The sequence below is a fragment of the Lithobates pipiens genome, unplaced genomic scaffold (assembly GCF_037356315.1).
Source record: "Lithobates pipiens isolate NorthernLeopardFrog02 unplaced genomic scaffold, aLitPip1_a1.2 Scaffold_22, whole genome shotgun sequence".
Lineage (NCBI taxonomy): Eukaryota > Metazoa > Chordata > Amphibia > Anura > Ranidae > Lithobates > Lithobates pipiens.
Window position 1 is genome coordinate 194,554,191 of NW_027507784.1, and position 16,062 is coordinate 194,570,252.

At 46.5% G+C, this 16,062-nt stretch overlaps 2 protein-coding genes across 2 annotated transcripts in view; one reads left to right on the forward strand and one right to left on the reverse strand.

Moving 5' to 3' along the window:
- The window catches only part of FAM234A (family with sequence similarity 234 member A), a 93,688-nt gene extending 85,516 nt beyond the window's left edge, over positions 1–8,172 (reverse strand). Inside the window, exons 1-2 of the mRNA XM_077448781.1 lie at positions 8,020–8,172; positions 1,388–1,676 (exon numbers count right to left, since the gene is read on the reverse strand). Of these exons, the coding sequence (XP_077304907.1) occupies positions 1,388–1,652 (265 nt within the window). The 5' untranslated portion in view covers positions 1,653–1,676; positions 8,020–8,172. The remainder of the gene's footprint in view (positions 1–1,387; positions 1,677–8,019) is intronic.
- A 308-nt stretch (positions 8,173–8,480) lies between these two features.
- LUC7L (LUC7 like) overlaps positions 8,481–16,062 on the forward strand; it is a 64,377-nt gene continuing 56,795 nt past the window's right edge. The window contains exon 1 of the mRNA XM_077448782.1: positions 8,481–8,660. Coding sequence (XP_077304908.1) covers positions 8,600–8,660 — 61 coding nt within the window. The 5' untranslated portion in view covers positions 8,481–8,599. The remainder of the gene's footprint in view (positions 8,661–16,062) is intronic.

Below are 16,062 nucleotides of genomic sequence, written 5' to 3' on the forward strand. Positions count from 1 at the left end.
ACTTAGCTCAGAAACCCCTGAATGGATTTTTAATGGGACAAGATGTCTTTTTTTCTGCTAATAAGTCATGTTTATACTTTGGATCATGTGGTCCAAGCTAAGAATGGCTATAGCCTCTGTCAACTGGTTTATTTTTGCTGTGTCCCATTGTGGAGGTTTGCTTTTTATGTCTTGTACCAGAGGCAAGTCAAAGCATTATGAAATATTTCCCAAGTGAGGGAAAACCCACCCTTAGTTGTCATTGGAACCAGTGTCTCCATTGAAAAATGTCCCCTTCATTTCTTTTGTGGTGACAACTGTGACATTTTGGATGTCACATCACTGTCTCAGCAGCGTCAATAGGAAAATGGATAGGGTGAACCCATATGGGGCACAAACAGCAATACAAAAACTGGCAGGGGTTTCATCACTAAAAGAAAAAAACAGAATTACACTTACCAGTAACAGTATTTCTAAAAATCTTCCAGGACATCTTCTTGAGAGGGGATTGGCTCCGCCTTCAACAGGAAACACAAACCAAAAAGAGAGTACAAAAGCCCCTCCCACCTCCTCATTCTCATTTGTTGTAAATAAAGAACCTCCAACCAATGTAAACAAGGAGAATTTTAGGAAAAAAATTAACAATTTCAAACACCATCACTTTAAACCAAAAACATTTGGGTGGGAATATGGACAGATTCTAGGAAATACCATTACCAGTTTGTGTAGCCATGGTGAAACGAAATAAACATGGTGAAGTGTTCAGAAAAACAAAACAACTGTGGAAGGGGTGGGAGGGGCTTTTTAATCTCATTCTGGTTTGTGTTTCCTGTTGAAGGCGGAGCCAATCCTCTCTCAAGCAGCTGTCCTGGAAGATTCTCAGAAATACTATCAGGCCTCTTTCACACTGGGGTCGGTGCGGGCGTTGACGGTAAAGCGCCGCTATTTTTAGCAGCGTTTTACCGTCGTTTTAGTGGCAGTATGCGGCCGCTATCGGGTGCTTTTAACCCCCGCTAGCGGCCGAAAAAGGGTTAAAACCGTCCGCAAAGTGCCGTTTTGCCGGCGGTATAGCCGCGCTGCCCCACTGATTTCAATGGGTAGGAGCGGTTTAGGAACAGTAAATACACCGCTCCTTCACCGCTCCAAAGATGTGGCTAGCAGGACTTTTTTTCACCGTCCTGCCAGCACACCGCTCCAGTGTGAAAGCCCTCTGGCTTTCACACTGGAGTGAAAGGGGTGGGTTTTTTCAGGTGCTACACAGGCGCTATTTTTAGCGCTGTAGCGACTGAAAACCGCCTCGGTGTGAAAGGGGCCTAACTGGTAAGTGTAATTATGGTGAACAAAAGTCAGGAGTTCACTTGCATCATGTACCTGGCAATATAACAATAACCATATTATATAAACTTACCTGCATTTTCGTATTGTACACTCCATGTTCTCCGGGAAAAGGGTCTCACCGGGCAAGGAATGATAAATGAAAAAGCAAACACTACTGTAAGACAAAGAAATAACGCCCCGAAAAAGGCGGCTGTGCGTAATCGAGAAAAGCGTATCATTTTACTCTTCTTTTTAATATGTAAATCATTTTCTCCGCTTGCATCGTTGTTTTCCAGAGATTTTGCATCATTATTTTTTAGCGGGTTGTCTTCGGCATCCAGATCTTTATTGTACATGGTGGCAAAACAAGACACAAAAATCTACAAAAGAGAAAAGGAATAAATTAGCAATCCTTAATATTACCATGTAGAAAACGAGGGATTTGAATACAGACATAGGCAGTACACAAAAGAACATATAAGGATTTTCTGTGTAAACTTCGCTGCTTGGAAAAAAAATAATACATTTTAAAGCCAAAACTGCAATAACACCTACTTTATATCTGTTCTGTTCCTATTAAAAAAATGTAATTAAATATATACAGCAGGTAAAATAAATATTAAACACGTGACCATTTTTTTCTGTAAATTTAGTGCTATTGACTTGACATTTCCACCACATGTCGGCAACAACCCATGCAATTCATACATGCAAAGAAGCCAAAACAAATAAGTTTAGAAATGAAGTTATGTATAATAAAATGGATTGACACAGGGAAAAAGTATTGAACACGCTAACTGAAATGTATTTAATACTTTGTACAAAATCCTTTGTTGCTATTTTTTTTTTGTATCCTGAACAATTCTGGCAGTTGTGGCTGCAATTTGTCTTGGTCTACCTGACCTTGGCTCGGTATCAAGAGATCCCCAAATTATCCACTTCTTAATAGGTGATTGAACAGTACTGACTGTCATATTTAAGCCTTCCATTACCGCAGGTCTTTTGACAGTTCTTTTCTGCTCCCCATGGCTCAGTATCTAGCCTGCTCAGTGCATCCACATGAGAGCTAACAAAATGATTGGGGGAGATTTACTAAAATTGGAGCACTCAGGATCCAGAGCAGCTGTGCATGGAAGCCAATCAGCTTCTAACTTCAGCTTTGACAATAAAATCTGGAAGCTGATTGGTTTCTCTGCAGATTTGAACCAGCTTTTTGCACTCTACAGTTTTAGTAAATAACCCCAATTGAATATTTATATATACCGTATATACTCGAGTATAAGCCGAGATTTTCAGCCTCTTTTTTGAGGCTGAAAGTGCCCCCCTCGGCTTATACTCGAGTCATCGCTGTCTGCCCGCTCGATCAGCGTGTCGAGCAGACAGACAGCGGCCATTCTGATTCAAAAGCCGCGCCTCCGGCTCCGCCTTCGCCTGTGATAGGCGGAACACTGAATTTCCCAGCAGCCTGTGTTCCGCCTATCACGGGCATCTTCTCATCCTCGTACTACGGACGAGGATGATACGACGTCCGTGATAGGCGGAACACAGGCTGCTGGGAAATTCAGTGTTCCGCCTATCACAGGCGAAGGAGGAGGCGCGGCTTTTGAATTTTACAATGGCCGCCGACGAAGAGGGCACGGGACGGAGGCAAGGCAAGGCACGGCACGGCACGGGACAGGACAGGACGGGACGGGACGGGACGAAGGCAAGGCACGACACGGGACAAAGGCTCGGGACACAGGTAGGCTGGACACACACACACACACACACGGATGGATGGATGGATGGAGACACACACACACACAGGGATGGATACACACACACACAGGGATGGATGGATGGATGGATGGAGACACACACACACAGGGATGGATGGATGGATGGATGGAGACACACACACACAGGGATGGATGGATGGATGGATGGAGACACACACACACAGGGATGGATGGACACACACACACACACAGGGATGGATGGACGGACACACAGGGATGGACGGACACACAGGGATGGACGGACACACACACAGGGATGGACAGGCATGTCTCACCCTCGGCTTATACACGAGTCAATAAGTTTGCCAGTTTTTTTGGGGGTAAATTGGGGGCCTCGGCTTATATTCGGGTCGGCCTATACTCGAGTATATACGGTAGACACTAATAGCAATTTAAAAAGCCACAGATGTGGGAAATTAACCTTTAATTACCATTTGCGTGTCACCACATGCATCTGTACCAAGGCCAAACATTTAGGGGTGTGAAAACTTTTGATCAGGGCCATTTGGGTGATTTCTGTTAATGTGATGATAAATGGCTTCATATGAGCACTAACCTTAAAGTGGTTGTTAAGCCTGAAGGCTTTTTAACTTCATGCATGAAAAAACCTTCCGTGTTCTGCTCCCCCCACAGCCCCCCTAATGCTCACCTGAGCCCCCTCTCGATCCAGCGATGAGCATGAGAGCATCGTCTGTCTGTCTGGGACTCCCTTTTTTCACTGACTGAAACAGAAGCGGGAGTCATTGGCTCCCACTGCTGTCAATCACAGCCAATGAGGAGAAAGCAGGGGACAGGGCGGGGCCGAGCCGCATCTCTATGGAGGTTATTTACTAAGTACTTTGCACTGGAGAGCGCAAAATCTGGTGCAGCCTTGCACAGAAATCGGCTTCCAAGTTTTATGGCTAAAGCTTAATAGAACAAGCTGAAGTTAGAAGCTGATTGGTTACTATGCACAGTTGCACCAGATTCTGTGTGCATCAGTTTGAGTAAATCTCCACCTATGTGTCATATAGATGCATAGAGCAGGGCTCAGGAGTGAGCATGCGCCAGTGCCCCCATAGCAATCAGCTTTCTATCGGGGGACACTGGTCAAGGGGGAGGTGCCAGGAGTGCTGGCGGGGGACCCAAGAAGAGGGAGATAGGGGCTGTTCTGTGCAAAACCACCGCACAAAGCAGGTTAAGTATGATTTTTTTTTTTTAAAGCCAAACCTTTAATACCACTTTAAATAAAAGACAGTTCTTTTGCAAGATGATTTTTTATATCAATGCCAAAATGTCATAATTTCTGCCAGGGTAGGCAAACTTTATGAGCACAACTGTATGTACTGTAGATAATTATACATTTAAAATATTTGCAATTTTACAAATTATTTACATTATTCTGAAAAAGTTCAACATTTTTTAGACGCAGCTTTTCACAGATTGGAGGACCTCTTTATCATCTTCTTCTTGCAAAACGTTGTTCCAGCCCCTCCTTGTTACTACCACCCAATAGCCGAGAGCGCTGGCCAGAGTGTTGGGGGGGTGTGTGTGTGTTGCCCCCCTGTCAGAACACAATGCTGTTGGGGAGATCGCTGTACTACGGCAGATAGTTAGTACAACGGCTCCTCCTGAGCTGTCAGTATTTTGATTCAGCCCGCTGGGTGGAACGAAAAGAAAAACTACTAGTGTGCACTAGGCTTTACTTTGCCAGTATTGTATTGTCCCAACTTTTTTTTTAGACGTGTTGTCAACATTTTTTAGGATGAGGGGACACTGAGATATCCAGGTACAATGTATATAGGGTGAGGGGATACGGAGATATCAGGTACAATGTATATAGGAGATGAGGGGACACTGAGATATCCAGATACAGTGTATATAGGGTGAGGGGACACTGAGATATCAGGTACAATGTATATGGGGTGAGGGGACACCGAGATATCAGGTACAATGTATATAGGATGAGAGGACACTGAGATATCAGGTACAATGTATATAGGATGAGAGGACACTGAGATATCAGGTACAATGTATATAGGATGAGAGGACACTGAGATATCAGGTACAATGTATATAGGATGAGAGGACACTGAGATATCAGGTACAATGTATATAGGATGAGGGGACACTGAGATATCGGGTACAATGTATATAGGATGAGAGGACACTGAGATATCAGGTACAATGTATATAGGATGAGAGGACACTGAGATATCAGGTACAATGTATATAGGATGAGGGGACACTGAGATATCGGGTACAATGTATATAGGATGAGAGGACACTGAGATATCAGGTACAATGTATATAGGATGAGAGGACACTGAGATATCAGGTACATTGTATATAGGGTGAGGGGACACAGAGATATCAGGTACAATGTATATAGGGTGAGGGGACACAGAGATATCCAGGTACAATGTATATGGGGTGAGGGGACACTGAGATATCAGATACAATGTATATAGGATGAGAGGACACTGAGATATCAGGTACAGTGTATATAGGGTGAGGGGACACAGAGATATCAGGTACAGTGTATATAGGGTGAGGGGACACAGAGATATCAGGTACAATGTATATAGGGTGAGGGGACACAGAGATATCCAGGTACAGTGTATATAGGATGAGGGTACACTGAAATATCTGGTACAATGTATAGAGGATGTGGGGACATGGAGATATCAGGTACAATGTATAGAGGATGAGGGGACACACAGACATCAGGTACAATGTATATATAATAAGAGGACAAGGAGATATCAGGTACAATGTATATAGGATGAGGGGACACTGAGATATTCAGATACAATGTATATGGGGTGAGGGGGCACGGAGATATCAGATACAATGTATATAATGGATAAGAGGACATGGAGATATCAGGTACAATGTGATTCTGTACCGTGTTTCCCCGAAAATATGGGATGTCTTATATATTTTCGGTATGTAATAAAATGTTCCTGTGTCCTGTCTTCTCTCCCCTCTCCCAGTCAGCATTATGAAATTCTGTAATCCCAAAAATAAACCTTAAAGTCCTTGTAAAATCACGTAATCCATTCTGTAAAGAGATTATATAATGTACAGTGTGTCTCCTTGTGGAACTTTATTGTGGAAAATACCTTTAAAACACCGCTGGGTGCCGGAGCTCTTCTTCCCCACTGATGTCAGGCCCGCTCCGAGCACAGCCGGGGGGGGAGAAGAGAAGATCTCTGGTGGGTCACGTGAGCGCCCAGCTGTGCTGTAAAGAAGGTATTTTCCACAATAAAGTTACACAAGGAGACACACCTTGAGGGGACATCCAAGTAGAATGTGAGGATGAGGGGACGTCCCGGTAGAATGTGAGCGCGAGGGGACGTCCCGGTAGAATGTGAGCGCGAGGGGACGTCCCGGTAGAATGTGAGCGCGAGGGGACGTCCCGGTAGAATGTGAGGGCGAGGGGAACGTCCCGGTAGAATGTGAGGGCGAGGGGACGTCCCGGTAGAATGTGAGGGCGAGGGGACGTCCCGGTAGAATGTGAGGGCGAGGGGACGTCCCGGTAGAATGTGAGGGCGAGGGGACGTCCCGGTAGAATGTGAGGGCGAGGGGACGTCCCGGTAGAATGTGAGGGCGAGGGGACGTCCCGGTAGAATGTGAGGGCGAGGGGACGTCCCGGTAGAATGTGAGGGCGAGGGGACGTCCCGGTAGAATGTGAGGGCGAGGGGACGTCCCGGTAGAATGTGAGGGCGAGGGGACGTCCCGGTAGAATGTGAGGACGAGGGGACGTCCCGGTAGAATGTGAGGATGAGGGGACGTCCAGGTAGAATGTGAGAATGTGGGGCCGTCCAGGTAGAATGTGAGGGGACGTCCCGGTAGAATGTGAGGATGAGGGGACGTCCAGGCAGAATGTGAGGGGACGTCCCGGTAGAATGTAAGGATGAGGGGATGTCCAGGTAGAATGTGAGGATGAGGGGACGTCCAGGTAGAATGTGAGGGGACGTCCCGGTAGAATGTGAGGATGAGGGGACGTCCAGGTAGAATGTGAGGATGAGGGGACGTCCAGGTAGAATGTGAGGGGACGTCCCGGTAGAATGTGAGGATGAGGGGACGTCCCGGTAGAATGTGAGGATGAGGGGACGTCCAGGTAGAATGTGAGGGGACGTCCAGGTAGAATGTGAGGGGACGTCCAGGTAGAATGTGAGGGGACGTCCAGGTAGAATGTGAGGGGACGTCCCGGTAGAATGTGAGGGGACGTCCCGGTAGAATGTGAGGATGAGGGGACGTCCCGGTAGAATGTGAGGATGAGGGGACGTCCAGGTAGAATGTGAGGGGACGTCCAGGTAGAATGTGAGGGGACGTCCAGGTAGAATGTGAGGGGACGTCCAGGTAGAATGTGAGGGGACGTCCCGGTAGAATGTGAGGGGACGTCCCGGTAGAATGTGAGGGGACGTCCCGGTAGAATGTGAGGGGACGTCCCGGTAGAATGTGAGGGGACGTCCTGGTAGAATGTGAGGATGAGGGGATGGGGCACGAGGCCACTATGGGACTAACTAGGGTACACTGAAGAGAAATCCTTGTGCTGGAACAATTCTGTAGAATTGGAGATCTTCCTATTTTGTGTAGACAATCACACTAGGCTTCCTGTAACATTTCATAACAGTCATCATGAGGAGCCCCATGGCGATCCCCATCCCACGTCCTGGCAGTGATCGGCCAGTCTCCTGTATACACGCCACCATGACCTCGTTCACCTAGATTTACCATCCCCACCCCATCTGCAGTGTCAGCCAACCTCCCCGATCATGTCACCCAGAACAATCTATGGAAGAGACCTCCCTAGAATTCCCATAGCCTCTCCTGATCCATACTGGGTCTATGCGATCGCACTCTGTATATAGAAATCTACACACTGCACTGGGGAGAAGGATGTCGTCCATAAACTAGAAGAGTGTATGGTGACCTCGGAGAACGTCATCAGCCGTACCTGATCAGGTCCTCCAGGGCCGCCGTCCGCACACACGATCGCCTCTCCCCCACACTCTCTGCGGCCACAAAGTGACAACTTAAACTCCAGTGGAGGAGAAACCAGATCCACCAGGAGGCGGAGCTTACCAGATGACGAAAAGGCGCAGCTACCCAACCTACCATGGCGCCTCTGCCGTACTACATATCCCAGAGTGCACAGCGCCCCCAGATTTCTCCCGAAGCGCTATCCGCCGTAAAATAGAAGTGAGAGTGTAAATGTGTCAGCGATATTAGAAGGTGTGAGGAGGGCCGCACTGTATGAGCCCGGCAGTGGTAGTCTCACAGACTGCAGTATTGGGCAGTATGACCCCGCCATTGCACTCTATTGGAACAATGACTGTGTGACACATTGTAGTGAACCAGGACGCAGCCCCGCCCCCATCCGCCTCGCCGCCCGGGACCCTGCACGGGCTAGAAGCACTACTTCCGCTCTTTCCGTCCTCCCACAATCCTTTAGCGTCGCTTTGCTGAGCGGGCTGCCGGGAGAATAGTGGTCGGTGAGGGCGCTGCGAGGTGCCCCGGGCAAGCTGCGGATCATAATGTCGGCTCAGGCCCAGATGAGAGCTTTGCTGGACCAGCTGATGGGAACGGCCCGTGATGGTGAGTGAGGAGGGGAAGGTGGCGGGATTAGGCAGGCCTGGAGGGGCGCATGGAGGCCATGGTGGTATGACGAGCGGCCTGTCCGGGGCTGAGGGGGGATACGCTGTGCCCCGGGGATGGAGGCCGCAGGGGGGCGCTCTGATCACATCCTCCATAGGCGACCGATGAGATCTCACACCGGACAACACGGTATAGGGCCGCTCCATTTTGTGGGGAAAACATCCAGCATATGGCATTGCTCAAGGAGCCATATTGTAACTTTTTACAACTCGGTGTTGTCATTTTCTATCACATTCAATATGGCGGCCTGGAGGCCTTCCATATACAGAGCTGACCAGTGTAAGCACCCCTGTCAGTGCTCAATGGCTGGGCTCAAGCCTATGACAAATTACAGTATTAGATGTGCTGGCTGCATTGGTCTTCTTTGTTTTGGCTTTCTTCCTATTTTATTTTCACCTGATGATCTGACCAGTAATACACCCCCAGTATTAGTGAGAGGTGACTCTGGAGGGATGAGCATAGGAGGCACAGCAGAATTGTGTGAGGGTGGGGTAGTGTTTACTGTATTAGATGTACATATACCATAACAGATTGAAGCCAAACTCCAGATCTCACACTTTTTATAATTGGTTACAGCAAAAAAAGTTTTTTGTTTGGGATAACGTTTCTCCGTGAATAAAAGTGGATCGTTATAATCACCCCTGCCAGTGTTAAAGGGAAACTTCACCTGAGCCCCACAAACCTAAAACTATTTCATTTGTTTTTAATATTCAACGTAAAATCCCCCTCCATCCACATGCGCCCCCCCCCCCCCCCCCCAAAAAAAAAAACATTTCTGGCCATCCTGAGTAAGGGCAGATTTACTTTCTGGAATCCATCTGCCCTTAGCTCAGGCATGCATGAATGTGCTTAGCTGAAAACACTCCTGGGATGTATGACGTTTGGCTAGGCAAGAAACCAGGAAATAACAAAAGAAATTTACAAAAAAAGTCTAAAACAAGTATGATGTACTTTCCGATCTTTTATTGCTAGCAGTGTAAGGTTAAAACATTTTTTTTGTTGATTAGGGAAGTGAAGTTCCACTTTACAGGATGATAAACCCCTTCATACAATAGGTGCTCAACCTGTTACTGAACTACAAGTCCCATCGTGCCTCTGCCTTTGGGAGTCATGGTTGTAACTGTCAGTGGTTTGCAATGGCTCATGGAACTTGTAGTTCTGCAAACAGCTGGAGGGTCACTGTTTGTGCTCCTATGCTGTAAACTAATACGTTCTGCCGGAGAATGTGTGCTGTGAAAAACAGACTTGCTGACTGGATTACCAGATAAAAATAGAAGAGGGCCTAAAAAGAAAACGAATGCATCCCTCTCATCTAAGAATTGGTAAGCTGCAGTGTGTTTTCTTCCTTTTGGGTTTAATACTCGTTTAAAGAGGAAGTAAAGGCACTGATGCTTTTTTAATAAAAAATGCAACCTGCAAGGTAAAGGCATAATGAGCTAGTATGCATAGCATACTAGCTCATTATGAATACCTTACATGAGAGCGAAGCGACCAAAGTGGTCGTTCTTCATCTTCACCGCTGCCATGTATCCCGGAGTGACTTCCGGGTCTCTCTGCTCCGGTGCTGTGATTCGCCAGAGCCGCAATGACTTGTCTCCCGCGCATGCGAGCTGCCACGAGCGGCATATCGCCATTATTTGCGGCGTGTTCAGTGTGCCTGCGCGCTGCTTTCTACGGCTCCTGACTTTTTGTAAATGTCTCCTAAACTGTATAGGTTTAGGAGATATTTCTTGGACCTACAGGTGAGCCTTAATCTAGGCTTACCCATAGGTCAAAGTGGTCTGTAAGGGATTACAACCACTTTAACCACTTCCCACCCTGCCAATGCACATATACGGCCGGGTGGGAGCCGTCTACTCCTGATAGGACGTTCAGGAACGTCCATCAGGAGGAGCGGGATCGCGCTCGCGCATGCCCGCGCAGCGGCGCGATCCCGATGCGCCCGTGTCACCGGGACACGGCGCATCTCAGATCGGCAGGAGGGCTCTGTGATTGGCCCTCCTGATCACATGACGGCCGTGTCCAATCACGGCCGTCATGTGATGTAAACAAACAGCCGGTTGCTAGGCAATCGGCTCCTCCTCTCCTCACACAGAAGTCATCGCTGAGGAGAGGAGAGCAGATCGCTGCAGCCGGCTGATGATCAGTGAGTATGAGCTGTTTTTTACAGCTTTTTACTCACTGATCTTCAGTCTAGTGTAAACACACCACACAGTGTAAACACAGTCCCCACATATGTCCCCATAACACACATGTCCCCAAAACATACATGTCCCCAAAAAATAAAAACACATGTCCCTAATAATAAAAACATGTCCCCCACATATGTCCCACTAAAATCACATGTCCCAATGATTATCTGCACACATATGTACGTGATCACCTGCACACATATGTACATGATCATTTGCGTACATATGTCCGTGATCACACAAACCAATTATTATACACTAAACGGAATTTTTTTTACCAAAAACATGTAGCAGAATACATTTTGGCTTAAATTTATGACAAAATTTGATTTTATTGGATTTCTTTTAAAATAGAAAAAAGAAAATATTGTTTTTTTTCCAAATTTCCGCTTTTTTGCGCTTATATCGCAAAAAATAAAAAACTGAGTCGTGAATAAATACCACCAAAATAAAGCTCTATTTGTGCGAACAAAATGATAAAAATTTCATTTGGGTACAGTGTAGCATGACCGCGCAATTGTCACTGAAAGCGCTAGAGCGATGAAAGCTGAAAATTGGGCTGGGAAGGAAGGGGGCGAAAGTGCCCTGTATTGAAGTGGTTAAAGAGGTTGTAAACTTTGAGAAAAAGACAAAGGCATAAGGAGCTAGTGTGCATCACATTCATGCATTTCATTATGAAATGCTTACCTTAGAACAAAGCCCGCTCACCGCTGAGGCGGCTGACATTTTCCATGGAATTTCTTCCGGGTTCGCTGGTTCCAGCACTGTGAATGGCCGGACCCGTGATGGCGTCACTCCCGCGCATGCTGTTCACAGGGCACCCGTGGCTGTTCCTTCAGAGCCCATGCGCCAGGGATGTCACTGGCAGCATATAATGTAAATATCTCCTAAACAGTACGCACTTGGGAGATATTTACACTATATATAGGTAAGCCGTATTCTAGGTAAATGTCTGCGAAGGAAGTTTACTTTCTGCAAAGCTGAACTCCAGGATAATCAACTCTAAATACAAGAACACGTCTTCTTTCTGAAATCTTGGTGTATTTCTACCAGATCTGTGCAGTCATTCAGCTTTAAAGTGGTTGTAAACCCTTACAAACCACTTTGACCTACAGGTAAGCCTAGATTAAGGCTTACCTGTAGGTCCAAGCAATACCTCCTAAACCTATATGGTTTAGGAGCTATTTGCCCGAAAACGGGCACCGCTGTCTACGGCGCATGCGCTGTAGACAGCGGCGCGCAGGCGCATTGAACGTGGCAGTTCCAAAAATGGAGCTGCCGCATTTGTCGACTCCCGTGCGCATGCGCGGGAGTGACGTCATCGCGGCTTCGCCGAATGACAGCGGCGGAGCTGCGAGACCCCACCAACAAGATGGATGCGGCGGACTACAGGGGACAGCAGCGACTTCGCTGGCTCCTGTGTCAGGTAAGTGACACATAATGGGCTACTATGCGATGCATAGTAGTCCATTATGCTTTACCTTTGCAGGGAAAAAAAGAGGAAGTAAACTCATCAGGGTTTACTTCCTCTTTAAACTTTGCCACTGTGCAGCAGCTTCCTGTAATGAAGACCAGTCTTGTATCCGCCCCCTCCTTTGGTGGGTGGGGCTTTCTGGGTCCCTTCCACACTTCTGCGCTAGGCAAAGTATATAGTGGTGATGTGACTACTTTTACAATGATTTAAAAAGACATCTGGTGCACACAAAGTGGTAAGCCTTCGTGGTTAAGGAATATATTTAAAGGGTCACTAAAGGAAATTTTTTATTTTTAAATAACAAACATGCTATACTTACCTCCACTGTGCAGCTTGTTTTGCACAGAGTGGTCCCTCGGCGGCTCTCGGCTCCCTCCCGCAAGGACTCCACAACTTCATGCAAGCTGCCTTGCATGATGTGGAGTGCTTGCGGGCACGCTCCCGTGATACAGTGAGTGGCTACGGCCGCCAGCTCTATCACTCAGCCCCGCCCTCGGTGCACTGCGTCATTGGATGTGGTTGACAGCAGCGCAAGCCAATGGCTGTGCTGCTTTCAATCCATCCAATCTAGCCAATCAAAGGCCAGGGTGAGCGGCAAAGAGGACGTCGGGGGCGAGCGCGGGATTTTCGAGGGGTCAGCTAAGTAAAAAAAAAAGGGGGGGTGGGGGGGCCGGCACTATCAGATGGATTTTCACCTTAATGCATAGAATGCATTAAGGTGAAAAAACTTGTACCTTTTACAACCCCTTTAAATCAAATAATTTGTGCTTGGAGTTCACATTTAAGGTTTGAAAAAACTCGCTAGGTGAAAATAAAGGAGAAATGGTGAAAATCTTAAACGAATGCAGCTACCACAGCTAATGATCTGTAAACCGCAAAATATTACATTTTTGGGTTAATTTTCACCTTTAATATTGCTGTTGTATTAAATAGATTTGGTCTATTTTTTCGTTTTTACCAATATGTATACTTTAGACTGTTAAGAACCACTGGTCTGCATTCTGGTGTAATGCCAATTGAAGTTGGGGGGCACGCTTTGTTGTGGCTGGAAATGTTGCTCAGTAGTGGGAAGTGTTTGGTTCCCGTCATTTAGGTTTACACTTTGTACACTGAGGATGTTCTGGTTTAGATCATGTTCAAAACATTGAAAAGGATGGAAGGATCCCTTAAAATAACTTCCAGATCTCGGGGAACCTCTGTTACCTACAGCTCACAGTGCATTAGTGTACATGGTGGTGGGGGAGCTATCATGAAGGCATAAAGAGTGTGACAGACATGGTGTGTTTGACACCAAGGGGTGCCCTATATAATAAAATTATTTGCTGTTGGTGGTCATTGTCACCACCCTTCAATTGGTGGCCAGTGGCAATGAATAGTTTTTACTTCGGTAGTCAGTGGCAATAAATTTGTCTTTACGTCGTTGGCAGTACATGGGGTTGACTTACTAATGGCAAATCCACTGCGCACTACAAGTGCAGTCCCTGTAGATCTGAGGGGAAGCTCTGCTGATTTATATCATCCAATCATATACAAGCACAAATGCTGTTTTTTATATTCCTTGTATGTCCCCCTCAGATCGACAGCGACTGCACTTGTAGTGCAAAGTGTATTTGCCTTTAGTAAATAAACCCCCATGGTCTTTACATCGGTGGCCAGTGGCAGTGAATGGTCTTTACGTTGGTGGCCAGTGGGTAGGACACTTCTCTCTTACAGGTAGATCAATGATGTCAGTGCTCAAGGAATCCTTATCACCTTTTGGAGGAATCCTAATGTTCCACAGAACACCAGATTGAGAGAACTTTATACACTGCAAAAGTTGTTTGCTGTGTTCTATGATCGGACCTCTCAACATTCTGAGGGGCACATATTAACATAACGTGTGGGAAATAGGTGTGTTACCAGTTTCATGAACTGTGCAAAAATGATAGGTTATCCACTTATGAACCGCCATTCTTTACCTCTGTGTATGTTCTGTATGTGATATATATAGAGCAGGGGTTGACAGATTTTCTTGGAATCTAGGAGCCAGCTAAAAAAGTTAGGAGCCAGGTCCGTGATGGCGATCTGGATCTGTCCCTGGCCTGACATGGAGACGAGTGAGGGGAAGATAGCCCCTACATATGAGATCACCTCCCATTGGACACACCGCTCGAGTGCTAAATGGCCGCTGTGATTGGCCATTTAGCATGATCTGTGATTGGCTGTATCCAAGGGACACGGCCAACACAGAACTTCCCTGATGCGCACCCATGGCGGCGTGCGGAGGGGAAGTAAACAGGAGGATGTCCAGGGATGCCCTCCCGGCAATTGGTGTCCGCGCTGTAGACCTTTCGTCTATAGCGCGGGCACGAAGTGGTTAACAAAAGAATGTGACTTCTTTTATTTCCGCCATATTCCCGCTTATTTACTGCCATATCCCCGCTAAGGGTTCGATCAGGTCCGCCTGAAAAACTGACAGGTGAACCTGATCAGGCAGCCCTTGTGAAAGGGGCCAAGCAGGTAGGATTACAAATAATAATTTTTTTTCCTTAATTAAAATAAATGCTATTATGAATTTTTTTTTTTTTTTTAATATAATATATATATGAAGCTATTTACTAGCCACCATACTCATCGTTGGGCAAAAGGCGCCAGATGACGCCCACAATCACTTCCTTCTCTTCACTTTGGGAAGGAAATGGGCGGGCAGTGAAAAACAGGCAGCGCTTTGAAGCTCCATTAGGATTAGCATTATTGGATGGTTTGTAATTTCAACATCCACCACAAGATGGAGCCAGACTACGGAAAGACTTTAGAAGGCCGCAAAGCCGTGGCCTCAATTACTGGCCGGCACGGCCTCATGCAAGCGCACGGCGGAGTTCGGGGTCCACACGGAGACAGGATGCCCCAGCTGTGTTGCCCCAGGACGCAAATGCGACCTGGCGCCCGGGGTTTGTCGAGCCCTGATTTAGAGTCCCATTGCCAAGTTCCACATTTTACCTCCTCAGTACTGGCATGTTCCTTCATTGTATTCTTCAGTGATAAAATGTTTTTTTTTTTTAAAAATCAGCATTTTTGGTCAGCAATTTACGCCTCATGCACACAGTATCATGTGCAAGAGCAATGGGCCTTTAGGTTAAGTCAATATTGGTCTTATCTGACCACCTTAAATGCACCTTGAAGATTCTGAGGCCACATGGGAAAAAGTTCTTTTGGTCAGAAGAGACTGGGCTTTGGCCGTCTTGATTGGCCAGTGAGGAATGACATCACTCCCACACGTGTGGCTCTGTGTTCATTTTGTAGAGGATTATGAATTGGCATGCAAGTGTATTTGAAAAAGAGATGTTGCTTGTCTCTCCTGCAACAAAGAGCCTATTAACAATTTAGTTTTTAACCTTCAATTCCTCGTTAAGTTGTAAGGAAGATTTAAAATCCCTTTGCCTGATTTGTAGGTATTGACACCTATACCAAAGGTGAATTTATCATTTTTAATTCCAGTGTAACTTTGTCCCTCAGCCACATTGGACTTTGCTGGGAGTGTGGTATGTTGAGCTGGATCATCTTTAAAAATATTTGAGGTAATACGAAGCAGAGACTGGTGAGAAAACATATCTTAAGATTTCCTGGCTGCTTTTTAAGATCTGTAGTCTGTTTTCAAGAAATGCAAAAGACCAAGAAAACTGGTAGAGCTGCACAT